Genomic DNA, 25,950 nt, shown 5'->3' on the forward strand with positions numbered 1-25,950 from the left:
CTGGCTCACCAGTTTTAGTGCCAAAGCAAGAAGGAGGAAAGCCAATAACTGGTTTAAAGACCAATTCAATCCGAGGAAACATCGGAGAACTGAACCATACCACATGAACAACATGTGTACCCGAAAAAACAGAAAAACCCCGAGAAAACAGGGCGGGTGCTGGGTCTCCCAATTGGAGCTAGAAGAAAAGGAATTTACGGTAAGTAAACAAAATTCCCTTCTTTTTCGCTCCTAATTGGGAGACCCAGACAATTGGGACGTCCAAAAGCAGTCCCTGGGTGGGTAAAAGAATACCTCGTGATAGGGCCGTCAAACAGCCCTTTCCTACAGGTGGGCAATCGCCGCCTGAAGGACTTATCTACCTAGGCTGGCGTCTGCCGAAGCGTAGGTATGCACCTGAAAATGCTTGGTAAAAGTATGCAGACTCAATCAGGTAGGTGCCTGACACACCTGCTGAGCCGTAGCCTGGTGCCGTAATGCCCAGGATGCACCCACGGCTCTGGTAGAATGGGCCTTCAGCCTTGAGAGAACCAGAAGCCCAGTAGAACTGTAGGTTTCAAGAATTGGTTCCTCGATCCCCCGAGCCAGGGTGGATTCAGAAGCTTGCGACTGTTTACGCCGACCAGCGACAAGGACAAAGAGTACATCCGGGTGGCGCAGGAGCGCCATGCGGGAAGTAGAACCTGAGTGCTCTCACCAGAACCAACAGATGCAAATCCTTCTGAAATTGATGGACTGGACGAGGACACAAAGAAGGTGAGGTGATATCCTGATTGATATGAAAGTGGGATACCACCTTAGGGAGAAATTCCGGAATCGGACGCAGAACTACCCTGTCCTGGTGAAGGACCAGGAAGGGAGATTTGTATGAGAGCGTTGCTAGCTCGGAAACTCTCCTAAGAGACGAGACCGTTACTAGAAGGCCACTTCCCGAGAAAAGCGGGAAGGGAGACCTCTTTCAAAGGCTCGAAAGGCGGCATCTGGAGAGCAATTAGAACCTTGTTCAGATCCCAGGGCTCTAACGGCCGCCTGTACGGAGTGCTGAGAAGACAAACTCCCCGTAGGAACGTGCGTACCTGAGGAAGTCGTTTCTGAAAAAATACAGATAGCGCTGAGACTTGTCCCTAAAGGGAACTGAGCGACAACCCTTTTTCCAACCTAGATTGCAGGAAGGAAGGAAACATAGACGATGCAACCGGCCAGGGAGAAACACCCTGCGCCGAGCACCGAGATAAGAATATCTTCCACGTCCTGTGGTCAATCTTGGCGGACGTTGTTATGCTAGCCTGTCTCATGGTGGCAACCACGTCCTGAGGTAATCCTGACGACACTAGGTTCCAGGACTCAATGCCACACCATCAGGTTGAGGGCCGTAGAATTCAAATGGAAGAATGGCCCTTGAGACAGCCAGTCTGATTGGTCTGGTAGTGCCCCCGGTTAGCCTACCGTGAGGCACCACAGAACCGGGAACCACAACATTCTCGGCCAATCTGTAGCGACGAGGATGGCGCGGCCGCAGTCGGTCCTGATCTAACGCAGCACTCTGGGCAACAATGCCAGAGGTGGCACATAAGGTAGCTGGAACTGCGACCAATGCTGAACTAAGGCGTCTGCCGCCAGAGCTCGATGATTGTGAAACCGTGCCATGAAGCTGGCACATTGTTGTTGTGCCGTGACGCCATTAGATCGACGTCCGGCCTCTGTCAGCGGCGCCAGATCTCCTGAAACCCGTCCGGGTGAAGAGACCATACCCTGTCGGCCACACCCCGGCGACTTAGGAAGTCAGCTTCCTAGTTTTCCACGCCTGGGATGTGAACTGTGGATATGGTGGATGCCGTGTCTTCCACCCACATCAGAACCTGCCGGACTTCCTGGAAGGCTTGCCGGTTGCGCGTTCTTCCTTGGTGGTTGATGTATGGCACCGCTGTGGAGTTGTCCGACTGAAGTCGGATTTGCTTGCTTTCCAGCTGCTGTTGGAAGGTTTGTAGGGCAAGATACACTGCTCTGTGTTCAAGAACATTGATCTGAAGGGTGGACTCTTGCTGAGTCCACGTACCCTGAGCGCTGTGGTGGAGAAAAACTGCTCCCCACCCTGATAGACTCGCGTCTGTCGTAACTATCGCCCAGGATGGGGATAGGAAGGACCTTCTTTTTGACCATGAGGTGGGAAGAAGCCACCACCGTAGAGATTCCTTGGCCGCCTGAGAAAGAAAGACGACTCTGTTGAGGGAGGTCGACTCCCCGTCCCATTGGCGGAGAATGTCACATTGTAGTGGACGCAGATGAAAACTGCGCGAAAAGAACTGCCTCCATTGCTACCATCTTACGTAGGAAGTGCATGAGGCGTCTCAATGTGTGCGACTGGTTCTTAAAGAAGAGATTGCAGCCCGTAGTGACTGCTGTTTGTCTAGCGGAAGCTTCACTATCGCTGAGAGAGTATGAAACTCCATGCCTAGATATGTTAGCGATAGGGTCGGGGTCGGATCTGACTTTAAAAAGTTGATGATCCACCCAAAACTCTAGAGAGTCTCCAGCGCAACGTTCGGGCAGTGTCGGCATGTTTCCTAAGAGAGTGCCTTGACAAGTAGATCGTCTAAATATGGGATCACAGAGTGACCCTGAGAGTGCAGGACTGTGACTACTGCTGCCCTGACCTTGGCGAAGACCAGTGGGACTGTCGCTAGCCGGAAGGTAGAGCTACGAACAGAAGGTGTTCGACTCCTATAACGAAGCGTAGAAACGCTAGTGCTCTGGATCAATCGGCACGTGTGGATAAGCATCCTTGATGCGTAATGATGCTAGGAAATCTCCTTGGGACATTGAGGCGATGACATGGCGGAGGGATTCCATCCGGAACCGCCTGGTGTCCACGAGCTTGCTGAGCAGTTTTAGATCCAGAACGGGACGGAACGGCCCGTTCTTATAGGCACCGCAAATAATTTGGGGTAAAAACCGTGACCTTGTTCCTGAAGAGGAACGGGGGTCATCACTCTTTCTGCCTATAGAGTGCACCCTGTTTGCAGAAGAGCAGCGGCTCGGCCGGGAGGTGGAGACGTTCTGAAGAATCGAGTTGGAGGACGAGAAGTGAGCTCTATCCTGAACCCGTGAGACAGAATGTCTCACACCCAACGGTCATTGACCTATGGCAGCTAAATATCGCCAAGGCGGGAGAGCCTGCTACCGACCGAGGATGCGGAGAGAGGAGGCCGCAAGTCATGAGGAAGCCGCCTTGGAAGCGGGTTTTCAGACTGTCTCTTTTTTGGGCGTGACTGAGCCCGCCAAGAATCTGAGCTCCTCTGATCCTTTTGAGTCCACATTGGACGAGGAAAAATGGGACCTGCCCGAGCCTCGAAAAGACCGAAACCCTGACTGCCTCCTGCTCTGTTGGGGTTTGATGTGTCCGGGCTGAGGAAAGGATGAATCCTTACCCCTGGACTGTTTAATGGTTACCTCCAAACGCTCACCAAACAGTCGGTCAGCAGAAAAAAGCAACTGGTTAAGCACCCTTTTTTGGAAGCAGAATCTGCCTTCCATTCACTTAACGAGCAGACCAGGCTCTGCTTAAAAACACGGAGTAGCGGAGGCTACTGCCGCACGGTTCGCAGAGTCTAGGGCAACCTGAATCGCGTAAGAAACAAATGCAGACATTTGAGAGGTTAAGGATGCCACCTGCGGCACAGATGTACGTGTAACCGTGTCAATCTGTGTAAGACAAGCTGAAATAGCTTGGAGTGCCCCAAGGGTGAGAATGCTGGAGCCAACGGTGCGCCGACAGCCTCATAGATGGATTTAGACCAGAGATCCATCTGTCTGTCAGTGGCATCTTTAAGTGCAGCTCCATCTCCCACTGCAACTATGGATCTAGCTACAAGCCTGGAGATTGGAGGATGCCGCTTGGGACACTGGGTCCAGTCCTTGACCACGTCAGAGGGCAGGGATAACGTGTATCCTAAGCCGTTTGGAGAAGCGCATATCTGGATAAGTGTGGTGTTTCTGGACTGCCTCTCTGAAGGCAGAGTGGTCCAGAAAAATACGTGAAGCTGACTCCTCCACTGGAGGAGCTGGGTGAGAAATAACCAACATTCTATTGATGGACGCTATAAGATTATTCACTATGGCGTCACCATTAGGTGTATCCAGATTGAGAGCGGTCTCCGGATCAGAATCCTGAGCCGCTACTTCCGCCTCATTACACAGAGAGTCCTTCTGCTAGGACCCTGATGAAACCGAGGGCCGCTCATAGTGAGCCCGCTTAGGCTGTCTGGGACTGACGTCTGTGCAGAGCCGTGACTCTGGGATGCGTGTGACCTTCCCGGAGCTGTTAGTTGTTCACACTGAGGGGGGCCATGGATCAATGATTCAACAGTGCCCATGTTGTGAGAGACATGTCCGGACTGCTAGGCTTCTAGTATCATAGCCATAGTCTCAGAAAATCTGTCAGTAAATACTGCAGACACCGTCCTCATCCTCTGGCCATTAGCAGAGACTCCGGCTGAGTTGGATACAATGGGGGTCTATGTAACCTGCCGGCCGTATAGCCGTACATGCTGTACCGGCTGCACAGAAAAACATGTGTTTCTGCACCTTTGATTTACACAGAGAATATGCTGATAACTCCTCCGCACAATCCAGGAGGGTATATACAACGTGCGACCAAACAGTGCAATGTATATAGTACAAGCATATCTATAAGTGCACTTCTGCACTAGTGGGGTTAGCACCACAGGTGCTGCTTAACGCCTGTTGCAGCGATTGTGTGACTATCAGAATGCCAGGGTCTTCCACACTTGTCTCTGTTCGTACAGAAACTGACACTAATGGCTGCCGGCGTCCTGTGTAGAGAAGGAAGCCGTGGGCGTGCCTGAGAAAGTGCGGGAATCCGGTTTCACAGTGCACACAGTGAGAGGGGTGGAGTATGCAAAACATACTCCAGCTCTCAGCGCTGCTGTGCTATGCAGCGTCACGCCCCTACCCTGACTGTCAGGCCTGTGGGCGGTAACGAAGGGAGACTAGGCCCAGAAGCCGGGGACTCGAGTTAATAAGCGCGGCCGGCATATCAGTGCTGGCCGGCGCGGAAGTCCCCGGCGCACCACAAATCCCAGCGGCGCCTTAAATAAAAATGGCAGCGGCGGTTAGCGCGGTAGTCACCCAATACACTAACACACCCAGCAACGCTGTGGTGTGCGATGGCACTAGTGCGGACAGCGCCGCTGTCCCTGGCGCACTAACACACCCAGCAGTGCTGCCGTGTGTCTGCGCGGTCCCCACAGGGACACAGAGTACCTCCATGTAGCAGGGCCATGTCCCTGAAGATACTCCGCTCCATGTCCAGCAGATACCAGGGGCTGTGGATGGAGCACGGCCTCAGTGCCTGGAGACCGATAGAATCCCACTTCACCCAGAGCCCTGTAAAAAGGGATGGGGAAGGAAGCAGCATGTGGGCTCCAGCCTCCGTACCCGCAATGGGTACCTCAACCTTAACAAACACCTCCGACATGAAGTGGGGTGAGAAGGGAGCATGCTGGGGGCCCTCGTATGGGCCCTCTTTTCTTCCATCCGACATAGTCAGCAGCTGCTGCTGACTAAACAGTGGAGCTATGCGTGGATGTGTTGCCTCCTTCGCACAAAGCACAAAACTGGTGAGCCAGTGATCCCACTGGGGGTGTATAGCCAGAAGGGGAGGGGCCTTACACTTTTAAGTGTAATACTTTGTGTGGCCTCCGGAGGCAATAGCTATACACCCAATTGTCTGGGTCTCCCAATTAGGAGCGAAAAAGAAAAGGTTAACATTAATAGGGGTGCCCAAACTTTTTCATATGACCGTAATACCAAAGAATTTGTGATTGCAATCATTTTCAAGAAGAAACTGAGTATTATCTGACAGAATTGCAGGGGTGCCAATACTTTTGGCCAGCACTGTATGTATGTATGTATGTATGTATGTATGGGCTTTATAGTTGTAATGATATATTGTCAGCTTTGACTTTGTTTTTTCACATATCGCCCAGGCCACCCCCCCCCCCCTTGCCATGTTCAATCCATTTGAGACTTTTTTGCAACATAGTCAGTATATTTTTATTGCACATAGTTTCTATTCAATCCGTATCAGCCGAAACGTGTTGGTTTTGAGGGTGGGGGGGGGGGGGGCACTTTGGCAATCTGCTTACATTTCTTGAATGCCACAATCTGTCTGATCGGTTTCATTTTTGATACATTAACAGCAGTTTTTTTTTACGTCTGCTACATTGGTTTTCCTGTGTCGCCGGATTTCAGCTGAATTTCTGCTTGGCCCAGACCCAGGCCACTTGATGCTGATCCAAGGAACTCCATAAGACCCCCTTCACACATCTGTGAAAAATGTTTGTGTTTTGCATGGCCGTGTTGAAGGTGCGTATGGTCCATCCGTGTGCCGTGATTTTGGAACACTAGTGTTCACCGTTTGCCATCACGGTGCAGTAACTTTTTACCTATCTGTTCCCGGAACTGCTGCCCAATGCTTTAGTCTCCGGCACTGCTGCTTCTTGGTCCATAGTGCAGTGAATATTCATGAGCATAATGAGCGGGCCCGGAAGCAAGTGACAGTGCCGAAGACAGCAGTGCTAGAGACCGGTGAGAATAGAAGATCATTTTAATTTCAAAGACACGTGTTTTCTCTGATACGTGTCCACTTAGGTCACACGGATCACATCAGTGTGCGGTTCGTATGACTGATGTGTCTCCATGCGGAACACACATACATGTATGCGGCACACGATCCTTGCGAAAACACTGATAAGTGCGCAGAAACATTGATTTTAGTGGGTCTGCGTAGGTCAGTGTCTCTAGTACATATGAAAAATGGACGTCCCACATACTGGAATCATTAACGTGTTAAGGGGGCCTAACAAGGGTAAGCTGACTTGTTCAGTGTGTCTGCATTCATTTCTTAAGACCAGATCTAGTAAGCGGTCTCAATAAACGCGCCTGACTGGTAGTATATGGAGAATGACATAACTGAACTCGCTAATGTCCTTGCAGCGCAGTATCGCAGCTTTAAAACCTCCATAGAAATGCTTTATTTGGACACTTTCTACAAGGATACATCAGGTCTATTATGGCTTCATGAACTCCATTCACATGGCCTCCAATGTGCTGAAGACCTGTCAAAAGATGGCACAGACCTTGGGCCATTATACAAGAGTACCATTTATAGCTTGGTCCCCCTACCCACTTAAAATAAGGGCCGCTCCAAAATGAGTGAGGGTATTACATCTTTACAATACTTGTTTCAGTAAACCAGCCATCTAGGCTAATTTTCCCCATTACGTGCAGCGCCCGGCGTCCGCCTCTCCATAGGAAGCAGCGCTCTGTTTCAGGATCCACACGTGCAGCAGAGATTTTCCTTGTGGTTCTGAACGTGGTGATCTGGAGAACACAAGAACAGCTGAGCCATCCCTTCTGCTTAATGTGAGGAGCGGGAGAACAACTCATACAGGAGCCGGCAGATGCAATACTCATAAGAGACCGCGCCGTGCCAAGGCTTCCCGGCAATAGATTACACATCCTCAAGATTTACAATATGGAAATCAACAAATAATGGTGCTGTGCAATTCTGCAAATGACGGGTCCAGTAATTGATAATAGGATGAGAGGGGGTGGGATGGGGGAGCTCGCTCGTAAAATTTCGGGAAGCCGCTTCCCTGATAATCCTTCCTGCTGCCAGGCAACAAGCAGACAACATATGAGTTACAGACGGCCTGTGCAGCGGCAGATTGGTAAAATATTAAGTTTCTCTCCGGCTGCTGAGGATACTAAATCCTAATGTACCTTATCAGCCAAATATTTACTACCCAATATTAGAAGGAGCTGGCAGCCTGGCCGCACATATAGAAGAGACAGCAGAAATGGCAGCACTTACCCTGGACTTGGGGGAACCGCCCCAGCTTTCATCCGCAGACCTCCAGAATGGCCCCTGCGTACATCTGTAGAGACAGCGGAGTAACAGGTTAATGCTGGGAGGGGGCGTCCGTCATAGTCAGCAGATTTACAGCCGCACAATACAGACAACCCCGCAGCGGGATTTCCAGATGACTGGTCTCTTACAACATAGTCCCGAAAAAGTCATTTTTATGCTTCGTGCTCCATTTTGCAGAAAATCGTACTAATCTGGCTCTATGGTTACCCACGTGTAGAACTGTGAAGCAGTGTGTGGGGTTCAAAAGCCCGAAAATCTATTTCTGCCTCATTTTTCACATAAATTGATTTAATTATCCAGCAACGTCCCATGCAGTTAAAGGGAACCGGTCATGAGATTTGGTGCCTATAAGCTGCAGCCACCACCAGTGGACTCATATATATATATATTATATATATATATATATATATATATATATATATATATATATATATATATATATATATATATACCTGTATATAAGACCCCAGGCCATTGTGCAGAACGTAAAAAAATCACTTTATAATACTCACCTAGAGGTGATAGTCTGGTCTGATGGGTGTTGCTGCTCTCCGGTCTGGTGCCTCCGTCCTCCTTCGACTCAGCCCAGTATGGATGGAGTGTCCCAAGTCATCCACACAGGCCGGCATTGCGGTCCTGCGCATGCACACTTCTCTGTCCTGCTCAGGGCAGATGAAAGTACTGTAATGCGCAGGCGCGAGGAAAGGTGGCAGACCGCCTGTGCATGCGCACTACAATACTTTCATCTGCCCTGAGCACGGCAGATCAAAGTGCCTGCGCAGGACCGCAATGCTAGCCTTTATAGAGGACTTGGGACATGTCATACATACTGGGTTGGGCCAAAGGAGGACGGCGATCACCGCCGAGAGGAGACACCAGACCAAGACCAGCGACACATAGGACTGGACCACCCAGCAGGTGAGTATAATAAAAGGTCTATTTCATGTTATACAGAGCAGCCTGTGCTCTTATGTACAGCATGTTAGAATGCTGTATATAGGGGATCACTGGTGGTGGCTGCAGCTTATAGTCGCCATATCTGGTGACAGGTTCCCCTTAATAAAGACATAGCATTAGTGTCTAGAAGTACTCTCAGCCACAGCATCCAGGCAGCCCATGACCAGACCTACATCGGCCATCTTCAACCATTAAACTGGACAATCTGACCTTACAAGGGCACTGGAATTGGCAATCTAATATGCAAACGTTTCCTGCAATGTACACAATAACAAGGTGATTGTCTTTTCAGTGAAAAATTGCTCTAAAGTTATGGCCACTAGGTGTCTCCCTTCTGAGCAATCTGCTGTGACTGATCAGTGCAGAGCTGCAGACAAGCAGGCCATGTTACAGGTAATGATGGGTGCCCTGACAAGCCTGGTGCTGCTCTTCTATACACTGCTGCAGGGCCTCGTGGTGCACACATCAGCACAGCAGGCACTAGGCAAGCGGCTGACTTCTGTCTGGATCTGTATAAACGGCTTCTATCAGCCCCTTCAATTGCCTGATACTTATTCACAGTAGATTCCAGTGTACATCCAACTCCCTCCCCTCCCATAGGCTCTTTTTCCCCTAAATTCTGCTCTCCCTCCATACATTATGTTCACTTGTCTCAAATGGCAGATCAGCAGAGCAATTCATCCCTTCACTCACTCCTTTATGCAGGATTACAGCTCTGCTGACCGTGAAACAGCCACTGTAACCCAGCTTTCCCATTACGTAGGATTCAGTTTGCCATGTTACTTATGGTGCATCCATTAATTGCTGCTGCGAAGCTGTAGGAAAGCTGGGTTACAGAAGCCACCACTATGACCCAGCTTTCCCATTACGTAGGATTCAGTTTGCCATGTTACTTATGGTACATCCATTAATTGCTGCTGCGGAGCTGTAGGAAAGCTGGGTTACTGCTCTGCTCAGTCAGCCATATAACCCAGCTCTCCCACCGCTTTGTGCTAGATTAATGTAATGCATTATGGGTAGTGTGGGAAAGGACCAATCAGTACGATTATAATGTAGAAAAAAAACAAAACAAACAAAAACATATGTATACTGCGGTTTCTGGATGGAGCAAGTCCCGGGGCAGTAACCATACAGACTTATTACCATTAGAGACAATGAATTATCAGGGTCTATGGAGCACAATTTCCGCCGTTTTCTAAGAGATTGCCGTTGAAGTAATTTCCTCAATGGGTCCTTGCATTACGCAGATGTAAAGTGTAGCTTAAAGGATTATCCAGCAGATATTTGCTTGGTTTCTTAGTGGATTCTCCAGTCCAGCAGTGTAATGTCGCACAGATGAGATGACCCTCAAGCTGTTGGGCAATAGCGGTCCGAGCAATTCATATCACTAAAATCAGCGGAAAGAGTGAAGAACTGGACAGAAGGGAAAAAGAGGGTCAACAACGCGGGGAGACTTGTGCCACCCGGTATGAAGCGGATGCATTACAGACCAGAGCCGGCAGGTCACAGGGCCAGATACAAGGGTCGCTGTATAACAAGCCATCTTTGTGGACGTGTGTTCCCAGCCATCGCTGGTGCCCCGAGATCCAAAAGAATCCCGTATTCTACACATGATGGGATCTGGAGACGTAATCAAGTGCACTTGTGTCTAACAATAAAGGAGGATATTCATGAAGCCAACAGCTGCGCTCCGCAATATAAAGCCGGGATTCAATCAAATACATAGAAAATCGCGCTCGTCAAAATAAATCATTTCTGACAAATTCGGCAGAGCACATTTTTTTGCTCTGAGTGAATTCTTCATTAAATATATAAAAAAAAAAAAAAAAAAAAAAAAAGGGGGAAAGGAAATTAGGAGCACATTTCAGTCCCGAATTCTGAACTCCTAATTATATGCTAATTTAGTCGGGAGTCGGATCGAAGCATCGCATCAATGGATCCAAGCGCTTTTAATATAAAATGGTTTCTTTGCAGTATCTGATAATCCAGCCAGATATGGCATCAGGACGGGCGGTAGAAGGGCGAGGTGCGGTGTTACACAAAATTTACTTGCAGCAGAATTGCTGCAAAATACAAAAAAAAAAAAAAAAAAAAAAAAAAAAAAAAAAAGTGTGACGTGTCATTCATCTGTATGGAATTTACAGGAATTTGTTATCATACTGTTATTACAGAGGAATCTTGGTGCACACTTGGCTCCTGCACTCGTGTATATACACTGCAGTTACGTGGACACGACGGGCTGCTGATACCATGATGTTGTATGGGCATACACTACAGTTCAAAAGTTTAGGGTCTCTTAGATATTTCTTTATTTTTGAAAGAAACTTTTTTTTTTCAATGAAGCTAACATTAAATTAAACTGAAATGCACACTATACATTATTAATGTGATAATGACTATTCTAGCTGCAGACGTCTGGTTTTGAGTGCATTATCTACATAGGTGTATAGAGGCCCATTTCCAACAACCACCACTCCAGTGTTCTAATGGTACATTGTGTTTGCTAACTGTGATAGAAGGCTAATGGATGTGGTTTAGAAATCCCTTGAAAACCCCTGTGCAAGTATGTTAGCACAGCTGAAAACAGTTTTGCCGATTAGAGAAGCTATAAAACGGACCTTCCCTTCAGCTAGTTGAGAATCTGGAGCATTACATTTGTTGATTCCATTAAACGCTCAAAATGGCCAGAAAAAGAGAACTTTCATGTGAAACTCGACAGTAATCTTGTTCTTAGAAATGAAGGATATTCCATGCGAGAAATTGCCAAGAAACTGAAGATTTCCTACAACGGTGTGTACTACTCCCTTCAGAGGAGAGCACAAACAGGCTCTAATCAGAGTAGAAAGAGAAGTGGGAGGCCCCGCTGCACAACAAGACAAGTACATTAGAGTCTCTAGTTTGAGAAATCGATGCTTCACAGGTCGTGACCTGGCAGCTTCATTACATAGTACCCGCAAAACGCCAGTGTCAACGCCTACAGTGAAGAGGTGACTCCGGGATGCTGACCTTCAGGGCAGAGTGGCAAAGAAAAAGCCATATCTTACACTGGCTAATGAAAGGAAAAGATTAAAATGGGCAAAAGAACACAGACATTGGACAGAGGAAGATTGGAAAAAAAGTGTTATGGATAGACAAATCGAAGTCTGAGGTGTTTGGATCACACAGAAGAACATTTGTGAAACGCAGAACTACTGAAAAGATGCTGGAAGAGTGCCTGACGCCATCTGTCAAGCATGGTGGAGGTAAATGTGATGATCTGGCGTTGCTTTGGTGCTGGTAAAGTGGGAGATTTGTACAATGCAAAACGGATTTTGAATAAGGAAGGCTATCACTCCATTTTGCAGCGCCATATCCTGTGGACAGCACTAGATTGGAGCCAATTTCATCCTACAACAGGACAATGGACCAAAACACACCTCCAAATTATGCATGAACTATTTAGGGAAGAAGCTGGCAGCTGGTATTCTATCTGTAATGCAGTGGCCAGCCCAGTCACCAGATCTCAACCCTATTGAGCTGTTGTGGGAGCAGCTTGACCGTATGGTGCAAAAAGTGCCCATCAAGCCAATCCAACTTGCGGGAGAGGGAAGTGTGGGGGGGAGGGGGGTTGCATGGGGTGAAATATCTCCAGATTACCTCCGCAAATTAACAGCTAGAATGCCAAAGGTCTGCAAATCTGGAATTGCTGCAAAGGAGCATTCTGTGCCGAAAGCAAAGTCTGAAGGAGAAAATTATTATTTCAAGTAAAAATCATTATTTCTAACCTCGTCAATGTCTGGACCATATTTTCTATTCATTATGCAACTCATCTGATAAATAAAAGTATGAGTTTTCATGGAAAAGACAATATTGTCTGGGTGACCCCAAACTTTTGAACTGTAGTATATTACAATTGTATTGAGGATAGTTTTATGTACATACAATGTTGGCCTGTCTAAGTAGGCCACTAAATAGCCACTGATTGGCTTGGCATGAATGTAGACAATCATGGCCATTAAATGGCCTGGATGAGCCCTGGTAAAGGGGCCCTTGATTTTACAGGAGCTGTGAAGCCCCGAACAGTCCAGGAGGGCCGAACAGTTGGATGCCTACTGATTAATAGTGACGCTGTATCCCAACAATGGCTAATTCATTGGGGGGGGGAGCATTTTGGAACAAAAAAAAAAAAAAAAAAGACCACAAGTTTAAAAAATGCTAAAAGTGAACATAAGCTAATGTGCGTTTTTTTTGGGGCGTTTATACATTCTAGAAGCATTTTTATTTAAATTCAGACAATTTAAGAGCAAGAATCATCAGCAGACATCAATTGTGAGCTCGGAAAGTAACAACCTCGTTCTCTCTCCATTTGTTCCATACAGACAATGGTTGAGCTGCACTATACACAGATAATCCCTAAGGTTACAGACTATAAAAATATAATAAAAGCAAATTGCTGGGCAAATGGCCATGACTATACAGCGCTAACATCTGAATCTGTGCATTACCAGATAAATAAGTCCGGGCTTTTAAAAACGTGGATGTTTGCTGGAGCGGATAGAATTTCATGCACTTATCACCTCCAACTCGTCATTCTGTGCTTTACACCCAGAGGAGGAAAATATGCAAGAAGAAAACATGTAAAAAAAAAAAAATATTTTGTTAAAAAGGGAACCAACCAGCCGTTTTTTTGCCTTGTAATCTATAGGCAGTGCCAAAATGGAGCTGAATTCAGCACATGCATGTACCACGATCTCCGATGACGTTTTTACAGAGGACACAGGGGAGATTACTAGGAGCGGTGGTGGTGCATGCATTGATGAAAACAAAAATTCAATCTGTGCATGCGCTACCGCTGCTCATACTCGTCTCCACAGTGTCTTCAATAAAATGGCGCCAGAGATCGCGGTACACACATGCCATTTTATTGAAAACAGTCTCAATAGCAATACGCAATAGTAATAAGCAACAGTAAGGCTATGTGTCCACGGGAGAATGTAGCTGCGGATTTTTCTGCATCAAAATCCGCAACTTTCCCGCAAAATCCGCACCTTTTCAAAGGTGCGGATTTACCGCTGATTTTTTTTTTCCCCAATTTTCGAGCCAAAATCCGGATGAAAATCCGCAACAATAATTGACATGTTGCATATTTTTCCAGATCAAAATCCGCTGCGGAAAAATCCGAAGCGTGGGTACAGCATTTCCAAAATGCCATAGAAATGGCTGGGAATGAGCTGCAGATTTTCGGAAAATCCGCGGCTTTTCCGCAGCGTGGGCACATAGCCTAATAATGGCAGGGGAGACGCAAAATCTAAATAAAGAAAAGGAAGACAGGGAAAGAAATTACGACAGGACCCGACCCAAAGTTCAGCCCCAACCCTCAAGCCTGTGCACAAATTATGTAATTTCTGTAGGTTTCAATAAGGATTATTCCGCAATAAAGCCTCAAATCTCTTATCTAAATGTATCATTTTAATTAGCGTCCTAGCACCATTATGGCGCTGCCTATAGTTTATAGGGAAAAACCTGGTGGTTTGTTCCCTTTAATTAAAAAAAAAAAAAAAAAAAAAAAAAAAAAAGTTGCTTTCCTCCACTGGGTGCAAAGCACTTATTGAGTCATTTGCTGTCATTTTGATAAAATTAGTTTTCTCTGCTGCAGATCTAGCGGTAGAGCTCCCTAATATGCTGGACTACCTGCAGCATGCCAAGTAGTCCTGTAATGATAATCTACAGCTGATTAAACAGTGAGTTTATCAAAACTAAATTAAGCAGCTCAGTAAGTGACATCACTGGAATTAGGATCTCTGCCCCTATGTTATGCTGCTCTCAGATGGCAAAAACCTGGTGACAGATTCCCTTTAAGAAAATGGCACATGGCTGCAACACTACACGGAGTCCAGTGGAACGGTTCCTTCATTTTAGACAACCCACTATAAAAAGGCCAGTGTAGAATACCTCACCCCCTACTCTCGTCTGGTGAGAAATAAAGACTGAAGAATGAAGGGCTGTAATATATATTTTAAAGTTCAGTATCAAACGTTGCTCAGCACTTGAAAACGTGAAGCTGTGCCTGGCCAGACCTTTCCCCTACAGTGAAAAGTAGCAATGTGCTGAGTTTACACACAGCATTTTGCAATTTAAACTGGTAGCTTTGAAGGGGTTGTCCACTACCTTATACTGATGACCTACCCTGCTATCAGATCGGGGGGGGGGGGGGGCCCGAGACCTTGCAACAGGGGGTTACACTAATGCAAAGTGGAGTTCATCTGCGAACAATCCACCGTATTTTTCGCCCTGTGTCAGTGAACATGTATGACCAGGTTGAATAAAGGGTGATATACATAGAAAGTGTATGGCAGCTTTGATGTATCGATCATTTACTAATCATTCAATCAAACTAGGTATATCTAAATGTATGTGGCCACCTTTACTCAAAATTCACATAATTACAGCAGTCTGTGTTTGCTTCTAGGCAGAACAGTCACGGCCAAAGGAGGAGACTGACAAAAATTTGGGTTATCACAAAGTTTGCCGCCTTAATATAAGTTGTCACTATAAAAATTAACTGTAGATAGACATGTAGAGTGATCCGATGAATTGCAAAGTCGTTACTTGCCATTAAAATTAACTTAATCACCAAAAAAACCCAACCCACATCCACTGATTTTCAGGCCTGACCAAATGACCTGAACACATGATTTATGTTACTATCCTCTTAGCTCAGAAGAAAGTGTTAACGAGGACAAGGCAGCTGATACCACTCCGTTATGTTGTCAGCATTAGATAAACTGGCTGGTTACTTTTAAAGGAATCTGATACTTGGAATTATGATCTACTTTGTTAACCATTGGTTACTGCAATTAAACAAGTGCAGTCATCACTGCTGCGCATCGAAGGGGCTTTACAGGCAAGGACATTGCTGCTTATATTGTTTCAAGATCAACCATATTTCAAAGTGGAGAGAGAGAAGGGGTTAAACCCGCGCAATCCGCCAGTAATCCAGAAGGAGATGTTGATAAATTAAACAAGCTTTTATTCCATGGGTCTATGCGTTTCAAGGTCCAAGACCTCTTCTTCAGGACCAGTAAATCAAACTGTTGAGTGTTGATTTACTTGTCCTGAAGAAGAGGTCTTAGACCTTGAAACGCGTAGACCCATGGAATAAAAGATTGTTTAATTTATCAACATCTCCTTCTGGATTACTGGCGGATTGCGCGGGTTTAACCCCTTCTCCCTCTCCACTTTGAAGTCTGAAACACGTGGGGCCGCAGCAGCTGCCATTATCTCATGCTATCTGTGGTGGTTGTGACCTCTCAACCTCAATCGGTGAGTGCATTTACCATTTGCTAACCATGTGTTTAATCTGGTAAAACCCTATCAGCGCTTCTCTTTTCTAGCTTATCTACTAAGATCAACCATATATAAGAGCATCAAAAACTGTGAAGAGAAGTTAAATTGCTGTAAAGGCTTCAGGGTGCCAAAGAAAGTACTACATGTGCCAAGACCGTTTCTCCAAAGAAGATTCAGCTATGGTTTCAGGTCAATGCCAGTGCAGAGCTTGCTCTGGAAAGGCAGCAGACAGATGGCCTGTGTATCTGAATGCACAGTGATGCAAAGGTTTGGAGGCAGACATCATCAAGTAATTACAGGAGGACTGGGGTAAAGTTATTTTCTCTGATTAAGCATCTCTTCAGACTGTTTGGCACATCTGGAACAATTATTGCCTGCTGAATAAAATGTAAATGCTACCATGAGTCCAGTGTCATGTCAACACTAAAGTATTCTGAAATCATTCATGTGCGGGGGTTCACTCACAATTTTGCCTAAAAACACTGCTATTAATGAAGAATGGTATCTGAACATCCTACTAAAGAAACGTCTCCCAATGATCTAGAAAATATAGTAATGGACAAGGCTTTTTACAGCATGATGGAGATCATGTCACAACAGAAGTGATAACTAAGTGACTCAGTGAACAATACATTGAAATTTTGGGTCCATAGCCAGCAAACTCCCAGATCTCCACCTCATTTCACAAGAATGGGTTGTTATCCAGCATGAAAGGCCGGAGGTCTTTAAAAAAAAAAAAAAAAATATACGGCTCAACACTAGATACTGAGTCTTTACATAAACTTTGACAAAACTGTGAAAACTTTATAATTGGACTCCAGTAACCATAGAAACATCAACCGAAAGATCTAAAGGTAACGAAGCAGCAAACTTTGTGAAAACCAAAAATACGTAATTACTTACCGGTAAGGTGTTTTTTCTGAACCCAGGATAGCACCACGATGTAAGGGTGCTGTGATGGGTGCTGGAAAAATACGTAATTACTTACCGGTAATGTGTTTTTTCTGAACCCATGACAGCACCCTTACATCGTGGTGCTGTCATGGGTGCTGGAAAAATTGGGTCAGTCTCAAAACATTTGGCCACAACAGCAGATAGACAGAGGTTTCGGCACACTGCGTCGACTTGGTTTTGTACAATTCTTTCTAAACACATGTTCGAGGGAAGACGTTGGTGGCATTTGTAGAATTATTTTTCTAAAATACTAAAAGAACAACAAAAAGGCGAGATGGGGGTTTCCCGTAGTTTGCAGTAATCGTGTGGTTCTTTCCTGCTCTAATGTGACTGGCTGTTATAAGAAAAATGTGCCCTCTCATTAAAAGACACTCACAACAGCATGGCCAGGGTTTACCATCCGGATCCTTAAGAAAGCAGCTCGGAGTTACAACTTGAGACATTTAACAACTCTATTATTGGCGGGAAGGAAATTACCGTTTCTGTCTATTTCCAACTGAATATTATATTGACAATCCAAAACAAGCCTGCACTTGTTTCCAGCATTACAAGAACGATTATGCCCACAAAGTCTATATGGAAATGGAGCCGCCTGCACCCCTGTATAGCACATTTTAGGTGGTAATACTGTGTAATCCCTTCCTGACAAGAGGCATAAGTCTACACAACCGAAGGAAATGTATGGAGCAGCGGCAGAAGCCAAACAGATGAAATCCATCGACAACTTACTGAATCCAGAGAAGAAAAGACAGCGGCACTTCACGGTGGGATTCTGCAGTTTTAATAACTTATTGTAAACCAGTTACAACATGTAAGGGGTGAGGGGAGTGCAGGCACGCTAGCCAACGGCTGTTTCGCACTAAGGCAAAGTGCTTCTACTGGACCCGTGGAAGCACTTTGCCTTCGTGCAAAACGGCCGTCGTCCGGCGTGCCTGCACTCCCCTCACATGTTGTAACTGGTTTACAATAAGTTATTAAAACTGCAGAATCCCACCGTGAAGTGCCGCGGTCTTTTCTTTTCTGGATTCAGCTGATGATCTACTACAACGCTGGCTGAGCACCACCTGAGACTGCTGGAAGGTCCATTACTGAGCACGATTGCAGTCTGAGTAAATGTTTGGAGCGGCAGTGCCCGGCTGTTTCTTCCCCTTAAAACCGCTCCCCCACCCCAATCGACAACCAATGCTACACTTGTGTTGAACGGCATCCGTTGCTTTGCGCTGTGTGACAGAAGCAACGGATGTGTTGCATTTAGTGGCACAACGGATCGTACAAAACAATGGAAATTTTTTTTTTTCCTTCTTTCGTTTTACCTGTGGCAGACTATTGTGGACGATCAGCTGATCGTTCGGCCACCAAGAATGTGTGAGGGGGGCGGAGTGCGGGGTGGGTGGAGCCGAGCGGGACCATGGCGCTGAGGACGTCAGTGCAGCGAGGAATGCAAGGCTAGGGACAGGTGAATATGTGTGTGTGTGTGTGTGTGTGTGTATATACACGTGCGTACGTACGTACGTACGTACGTACGTACGTACGTACGTACGTACGTACATGTGGAGTGGAGTGCGGGAGGGGGCAGAGCAGAGTGGGAAAGTGTCGGGCTCCTTGCACACGTAGCCAGGGTAAATATCGGGTAACTAGGCAAAGCACATTGCTTAGTAAGCTGATGTTTACCCTGGTTACGTGTGCAGGCAGCCAGAGAGAGCATGCGCAGCAAAATCCTACAGATTGTGCTGCTCAAAAAACGCTACATGCAGCGTTCCCTCCGCCCAACGCAGCGTCAAAATAACAACGCTGCGTCGTGCAGCAGATGCAACGCAAGACCATCCGTTGCTATCCGTAGCTAATAGAAGTCTTTGAGGAATATAACGGTTTCCTGCAACGGTTAATGTAATTCCTCAAGGCTGCGGATAGCAACGGAAGCCGTCCAACCCAAGTGTGAAAGTAGCCTTAGGCTAGTTTCACACATCCGGCATTTCGCCGGATTGCTAGATCCATCAAACTCCAGTACAGTGTTCATACTGTACAATGGCATCGTGGCAACCTCTAGTCACATGCTCCGGTCAAGTGATCGGAGGCTGCTGCTATGCCATTGTACAGTATGAACACTGTACTGGAATGTGCCGGATCCATCAATCCGGCGAAATGCCGGATGTGTAAAACTAGCCTTACTCTGATCCCTTTAATGTTGCAGTCAATAGTGATCACAGCATCTAAACGATTAGTGGATTAGTGGGGAGAAGGGCACTTGCTCCACCTCATCACAGTGGAAAAAATATAGCACTTGGCAGAGACCACTAGGCAGAACAACAGCGGTGGTCTACTCCGCACATGGCTTACATTCGGCTGCTGTGGGTCAGGTGTAGGTCATCCATCACCAGTCTATGAATAGTTTATCAAACTGTTAGGCCCAGACAAGGCCTATATTAAAGGGAACCTGTCATCAGAAATTTAGCTTGAAACCTAAAAGTTTCCCCCTCTGCAGCTCGTGGGCTGCATGCTAGCAAGGTTCCTGTACTTTTTGTGGCCCCTTTTAAACCAAATTAAAATACTTTATAAACTTGTAGCTTTTGCTATGTAAATTTTGTAAATCGTCCATGGGGGCGGGCTCTCTGCTGACCGTTGCTGTTCCTCCAGCACATTGACGCCGTCCCCCCACGCTCCATTTCATCCATCAGGACGCCGCCCACTGCGCACGAGGTGCCGCCCACGCCAGGATCGCTGGTGACGTGTGTCACAAGCACGAGATTATGGGCGGCGCTGTGATTGCATCGCAAGTGCCCGCCCATAATCTCGTGGACGCGCTTTCCCCCACTGCCTCCAGCGTTCTGCGCAAGCGCTCACCGGCCAAATGACCCGACGTCACCTCCTTCCCATCTTACCCTGCAGCAGGGAAAGATGGGAAAGAGGTGACGTTGGGTCATCTGGATATGCAAACGCTTGCGCAGAACGCTGGAGGCAGAGGGGAAAGTGCAGTCACGAGGTTATGGGCGGCACTTGCTGATGACACTCACAGCGCCGCCCATAACCTCGTGCCTGCGCAAAACGTCACCAGCGGTCACACGTGCACACAGTGCACAGTCCCGCTACAGTCGCACAGCGCATACACGGGACCACGGGCGGCGTAATGAGATATGAAATTCAGCGTTGGGGGGCGGCGTAAATCTGCTCGAGGAACAGCAACGGTCAGCAGAGAGCCCGCCCCCATGGACAATTTACAAAATTTACATAGCAAAAGGTACAAGTTTATAAAGTATTTAATTTGGTTTAAAAGGGGCCACAAAAAGTACAGGAACCTTGCTAGAATGCAGCCCAGGAGCTGCAGAGGGGGAAACTTTTAGGTTTAAAGCTAAATTTCTGATGACAGGTTCCCTTTAAATAAAACACTGGTAATCTGATGTGATACAGAAAACAAGCTATTGAAATATTTCGTGACCAAGTCGTCCAGTAAAACAAGAGCCTCACTTAGGCATGTGTTTTTACATATATAACATGCATCTATTGCAACCTGATTGTCCACGTCTTCTGTTTTGTTTTTTTAAGGTTTATTGTGGACTGCATAATACACCAAAAAAAAAAAAAAAAAAAAAAGCCTTTATGTGTCCAAGTTGACAAAAAGTGATGTTTGTGATGGAACAAAAATGAAACTTGCTAGTGGAATAGATGAAAAACCTACTTTTCTTGATTCCAGATGCGTCTCTTCCTGGCAGCACCGTCTGCAGACGGGCTCGATGCTGTTCAGCCGAAACTGCCCGAGCTGGTCACAGGAGCTGCACAGCAAGTTACTGGAAAAGCCCACATCTCTGCACGCCTCCGAGGACAGCTCAGCTCCGTACGTGGAGACCTGAAAAGGCAGAGCAAAGCCGCATGTGAGAATATAAAATACACACAGTGGACCTAGGAGATATTTTTGGTGAAAGGTTCACATTTAACACTTTCTGGAGGGTGATTAAAGCCTCAGACACAAGTCGTTGGTAAGGTCTGACTGTGTGACATGTCACCAGCGACTTACCAGCGATCCTTATCAGGTCGTATCGTTGTCAGGATCGCTGGTAAGTCGTTTTGTGTAACGGGGCCTAAAGACAAGTCCTGATTTTTATCAGTGTTTAAAGTCTAAAGGCCCCGTCACACTAAGCAACATCGCTGCTAACTAACAACTTTTGTGACGTTGCTAGCGATGTTGCTGTGTGTGACATCCAGCAACAACCTGGCCCCTGCTGTGAGGTCGTTGGTTGTTGCTGAATGTCCTGGGCCATTTTTTAGTTGTTGCTGTCCCGCTGTGAAGCACAGATCGCTGTGTGTGACAGCAACAGAGCAACAACTAAATGTGCAGGCAGCAGGAGCCGGCTTCTGCGGACACTGGTAACCACAGTAAACATCGGGTTTACCTTGGTTACCCGATATTTACCTTTGTTACCAGCCTCCGCCGCTCTCACTGTCAGCGCCGGCTCCTGCTCTGTGCACATGTAGCTGCAGGACACATCGGGTAATTAACCCAATGTGTGCTGTAACTAGGAGAGCAGGGAGCCAGCGCTAAGCAGTGTGCGCTGCTCCCTGCTCTGTGCAGCTGCACCCTGTACTCTTTCCCCTATATATGTACCCTGTGCAGCTGCACCCAGTGTGCGCTGCTCCCTGCTCTGTGCACATTTAGCTGCAGCACACATCAGGTAATTAACCCGATGTGTGCTGTGACTAGGAGAGCAGGGAGCCAGCGCTCAAGTGTGCGCTGCTCCCTGCTCTCTGCACGTGTAGCTGCGTGCGCTGGTAACCAAGGTAAATATCGGGTTGGTTACCCGATATTTACCTTAGTTACCAAGCGCAGCATCTTCCACGCGGCGCTGGGGGCTGGTCACTGGTTGCTGGTGAGCTCACCAGCAACTCGTGTAACCACGCTCCAGCGATCCCTGCCAGGTCAGGTTGCTGGTGGGATCGCTGGAGCGTCGCAGTGTGACATCTCACCAGCGACCTCCTAGCAACTTACCAGCGATCCCTAACGTTGTTGGGATCGCTGGTAAGTTGTTTAGTGTGACTGGACCTTAAGTCTAAGATTAGCGCTCCACCTTAACAAATCTAAAGTGGAGGAAGAACAAAACTGTGCACAGGATTCCTAAGGTCCATATTACCACACCTACATAGTATAGCAGAAGACACAACAAGACATTTTACATTATTTTTTGCTTTTGAATTAAAGGGGTTATCCACTCCTTGCACAACCCTCCTCATTCCCCATGCTTGGCCCCATTAAAATATAAGACTCATGCTCGAATCCCAGCCGGCGCTGTTCCAGCAGTGATGACGCTCGCGTTCCCAAGGCTCAGGTGAGCTTGTGACATCACACGAGCCCTGCGCCCAATCACCGCCGGCTTCTTCTCTCTCCGCCTTTAGACAAATCATTAAATCAACAGGAAGTCAGAGCTGTGGCTGCCTCTCACTCCCTGTCGACTACTCATGCGTCCGAATGTGGGGAGACAGAAGAAGCCGGCGCTGATTGGGCGCAGGGCTCGCGAGATGTCACAACCTCACATGAGCCCTGGGGACGCGAGCGTCATCACTGCTGGAACATCACCGGTATGGGAGTGGGATTATTTTATTGGGGCCAAGCATGGGGAGTTAGAAATAAGAAACACCTCTGTATTAAGCTGAAGACACAGTATGACCGCACAACAGTATGGGTGCGGTACTATGCTTCTGTTTTCAGCATGGGCCATAAATATTAAGGGGGCTCAAACCAGCGCTGGATAAAAGATCAATAATCTCTATACAAGTTACTTTGGTGCCAAACTACTCTTATGCGGGCTTCACACGGTACGATCTATCGTGTGATTGCACAAGCGATCGTACCCGCCCCCGTCGTTTGTGCGTCAAGGGCAATTAGTTGCCCGTGGCACACAAAGTCGTTAACCCCGTCACACGTACTTACGTGCTGATTTACCTCGCTGTGGACAGCGATCATCCACTTCCTGAAGGGGGTGGAACGTTCAGCGTCACAGCGAAGTCACACAGCGCCGGCCAATAGAAGAAGAGGGGCGGAGATGAGCGGGACGTAAACATCCTGCCCACCTCCTTCCTTCTGCATAGCCGGCGGGTGCCGCGGGACGCAGGTAAGCTGTATTCATCGTTCCCGGGGTGTCACACAGTGCGATGTGTGCTACCCCAGGTACGATGAACAACCTGCGCAAAGTAAAATAAATTATTTTTAAAAAATAAATGAGGAGTACATGATACCAGATTTCTCACCGATTTGTGATCGCACGTAGGTGTCACACGGGACAACGTCGCCAACGAAGCCGGATGTGCGTCACGAAAACCGTGACCACGACGATGCATTGCACGATAGAACACCTCGTGTGATGCCCGCATTAGCTTCATTCACAGGTCCCTCATTAAAACAGATGGCACATAGGTGAAGACTGGAGCAAAGTAGGACCTCAGTATGCTTAGTTTTTTTCATTTTCTATTTTTTGGGGCGGGGGTTAGTGGGTGATTTACGACTGTAGGTTATGACCAACACTGAACCTTATTATATGTATACATGTGCAAACTACATATATCACACATTAGTCACAAAAAGATAGGGATATTTGGCTTTCAGGTGAAATTTATAGACAACGAAAAAAGGTCAGGCTTTAATTATATTTTACCATGAAGGTAGGACATTTAAATGGAAGCATGCCATGGTGATCTCCTCATCTCAAACAATTTATGGAAACAAAAGCCAACAACAGTGCGGGGTATAACCTCAAACAAAACTGTCAATGTCTCAATAACTTGTCTGTGGCCTTGAGCATCAATTACAATTTGACAACGACGTCTCCTGCTGGTCACAAGTGGAGTTATTGTCTGTGGAGTTCGGCATTCCACTCTCCTTGAAGGGCGGCCCTCAGGTGATTGAGGTTCTGGGGTACTGAGTTATGAGCCTCTACATGGAGACTCAGCTGATCCCTTAGGATTTCTGTGGCATTCAGGTCTGGAGAACTTGAGGTCCCCCAGTTTCCAGCAGCCGTTCTCTAATGACCTGGTGCATCATCATCCATGAAGATGAAGGTGTTGATCATGCAGAGGCACAATGACTGGTAATGATGGTATGCCCATAGTAGGGGTTGTCACTGTGCCAGTCACAAAGTGTGGTGCAGTTCTGTATGGGCTAGACATACTGGCCCACACTAACCCCACCATCACAGGACTGTCTTGTAACAACAGCTGCTGATGTATAGCGCTCTCTTTCACGTCTTCAACATCGTTGGTGGCCATCATTTCTGCTCAGTGTGAATCGACCATGATCAGTGAACAGCACTGAGGCCCAGCATAGATTACGCCTGTGCCTGGTGATGTGGTCAGATATCCTTGCAGATCGTCTAGTACAAAGACAATGCTGATGTAAACTGTTTCGAATGGCCTGACATGACACTTGGATACCACTCACCTCCCTTAAATGTGCCTGGAGTTGTGTGGCTTTTGTCATTGGTTCCAAAGGGCATTGTTCACAACAAAGTGGTCATCATTGTGGGATGTGGCCAAAGCACGTTCACTTCTGCCTTTCTGTGACTTTCAGTCTCTCTGCATCTCTGTTGCTACCTGCTGATGACACTCTGTGACACTAAGCTCAATGGCCTCTTCCATCTAAGAACATCCTGTTCGAAGCCTCACTATGTTGAGGTACTGCTAATCAATTGTTAGGTGTCGTCTTAGTCTCATGATGTCAAAATGCAAACAGCAAGATGAGGAGGACTGTTTAAATACAAATTCTAATTGAACCCCAAAGTTTATTGGGCGATTCATGGATCAAAGACATGTAAATCTTGCCATAAAAAAAAAAAAAAGAACCTGTCAGGTCCTCTATGCCCTCCAATCCAGAAGCCATCACATGTGAATGCCCAAATTCCCTCTCCAACCAGTCCTGTATAATGCAATTTACTAAACTCAATGTTTAAACAAAGCATTCTAAACAAACCTTGCTGTCCCTATGCAAAGTAGGACTTTGACTAGTCGCAGGGGCTGTTATTTCCCCAGACTAGTCTGCCCTCTTTCCATGTTATCATGCGTCTATGGACGTCACAACATGCTTTCCACAAGCTAGTATCACAGCTTCTGAAAATCTTGTGACTGTGCGTGGCTCATTTCAGCAGTGTCAGTGCACCTTAGAAGCCGGATGCATGCTTCCTTGCTTCAGAGACGCACACTGCGCATTATCAGAAGTGCAGAAGCTGTTCTTTCGACCATGCAGCGCGCCTCTCTGAGGCTGGGTATCATATACCCAGCTTCTGAGGCACACTGACACCGCTGAAACGAGCCACGCACAGTCCCAAGATTTCCAGCGGTTGTGATGGAAATCAAGTCGTCACGTCCATAGAGGCATGATAACATGGAAAGACGGCAGTCTGAATGCCCCGTCGACTTGTCACGGCCCTAATTAGCAAAGGCACAGTGAGGTTTATAAATGCTTTTTCTAAACACTTATATTTAGTAAATAGCTTTATACAGGGCTGGTTAGGAAGGGAATTTTGGCATTCACATGATAGTGCTGCTGGGTTGGAGGGCATAGGGGACCCAACACATTAAAGGGCACCTGTCAGGTGCAATATGCATCCAGAGCCAGGAGCAGTTCTGGGTGTATATTGCTAATCCCTGCCTGTCAGTCCCTGTATACACTAGCATACATAAAGAGATCTTTAGAAAAAGGATTTCTAAAGATCTTTTATCATATGCTAATGAGTGAGAGGACTAATTCCCAGGGCGTTCCTTCCTCGGGCTAGTCGGCCTCA

The 25,950-nt window shown here is 46.9% G+C and overlaps 1 protein-coding gene across 1 annotated transcript in view; it reads right to left on the reverse strand.

Annotated features, from left to right (window-relative positions):
* Nucleotides 1-25,950, reverse strand: part of SELENOF (selenoprotein F) — a 38,171-nt gene that overhangs the window by 9,321 nt on the left and 2,900 nt on the right. Inside the window, exons 2-3 of the mRNA XM_075322301.1 lie at nucleotides 20,865-21,032; nucleotides 7,898-7,961 (exon numbers count right to left, since the gene is read on the reverse strand). Coding sequence (XP_075178416.1) covers nucleotides 7,898-7,961; nucleotides 20,865-21,032 — 232 coding nt within the window. The remainder of the gene's footprint in view (nucleotides 1-7,897; nucleotides 7,962-20,864; nucleotides 21,033-25,950) is intronic.

This window comes from Anomaloglossus baeobatrachus, chromosome 8, assembly GCF_048569485.1.
Source record: "Anomaloglossus baeobatrachus isolate aAnoBae1 chromosome 8, aAnoBae1.hap1, whole genome shotgun sequence".
Taxonomy (NCBI): domain Eukaryota; kingdom Metazoa; phylum Chordata; class Amphibia; order Anura; family Aromobatidae; genus Anomaloglossus; species Anomaloglossus baeobatrachus.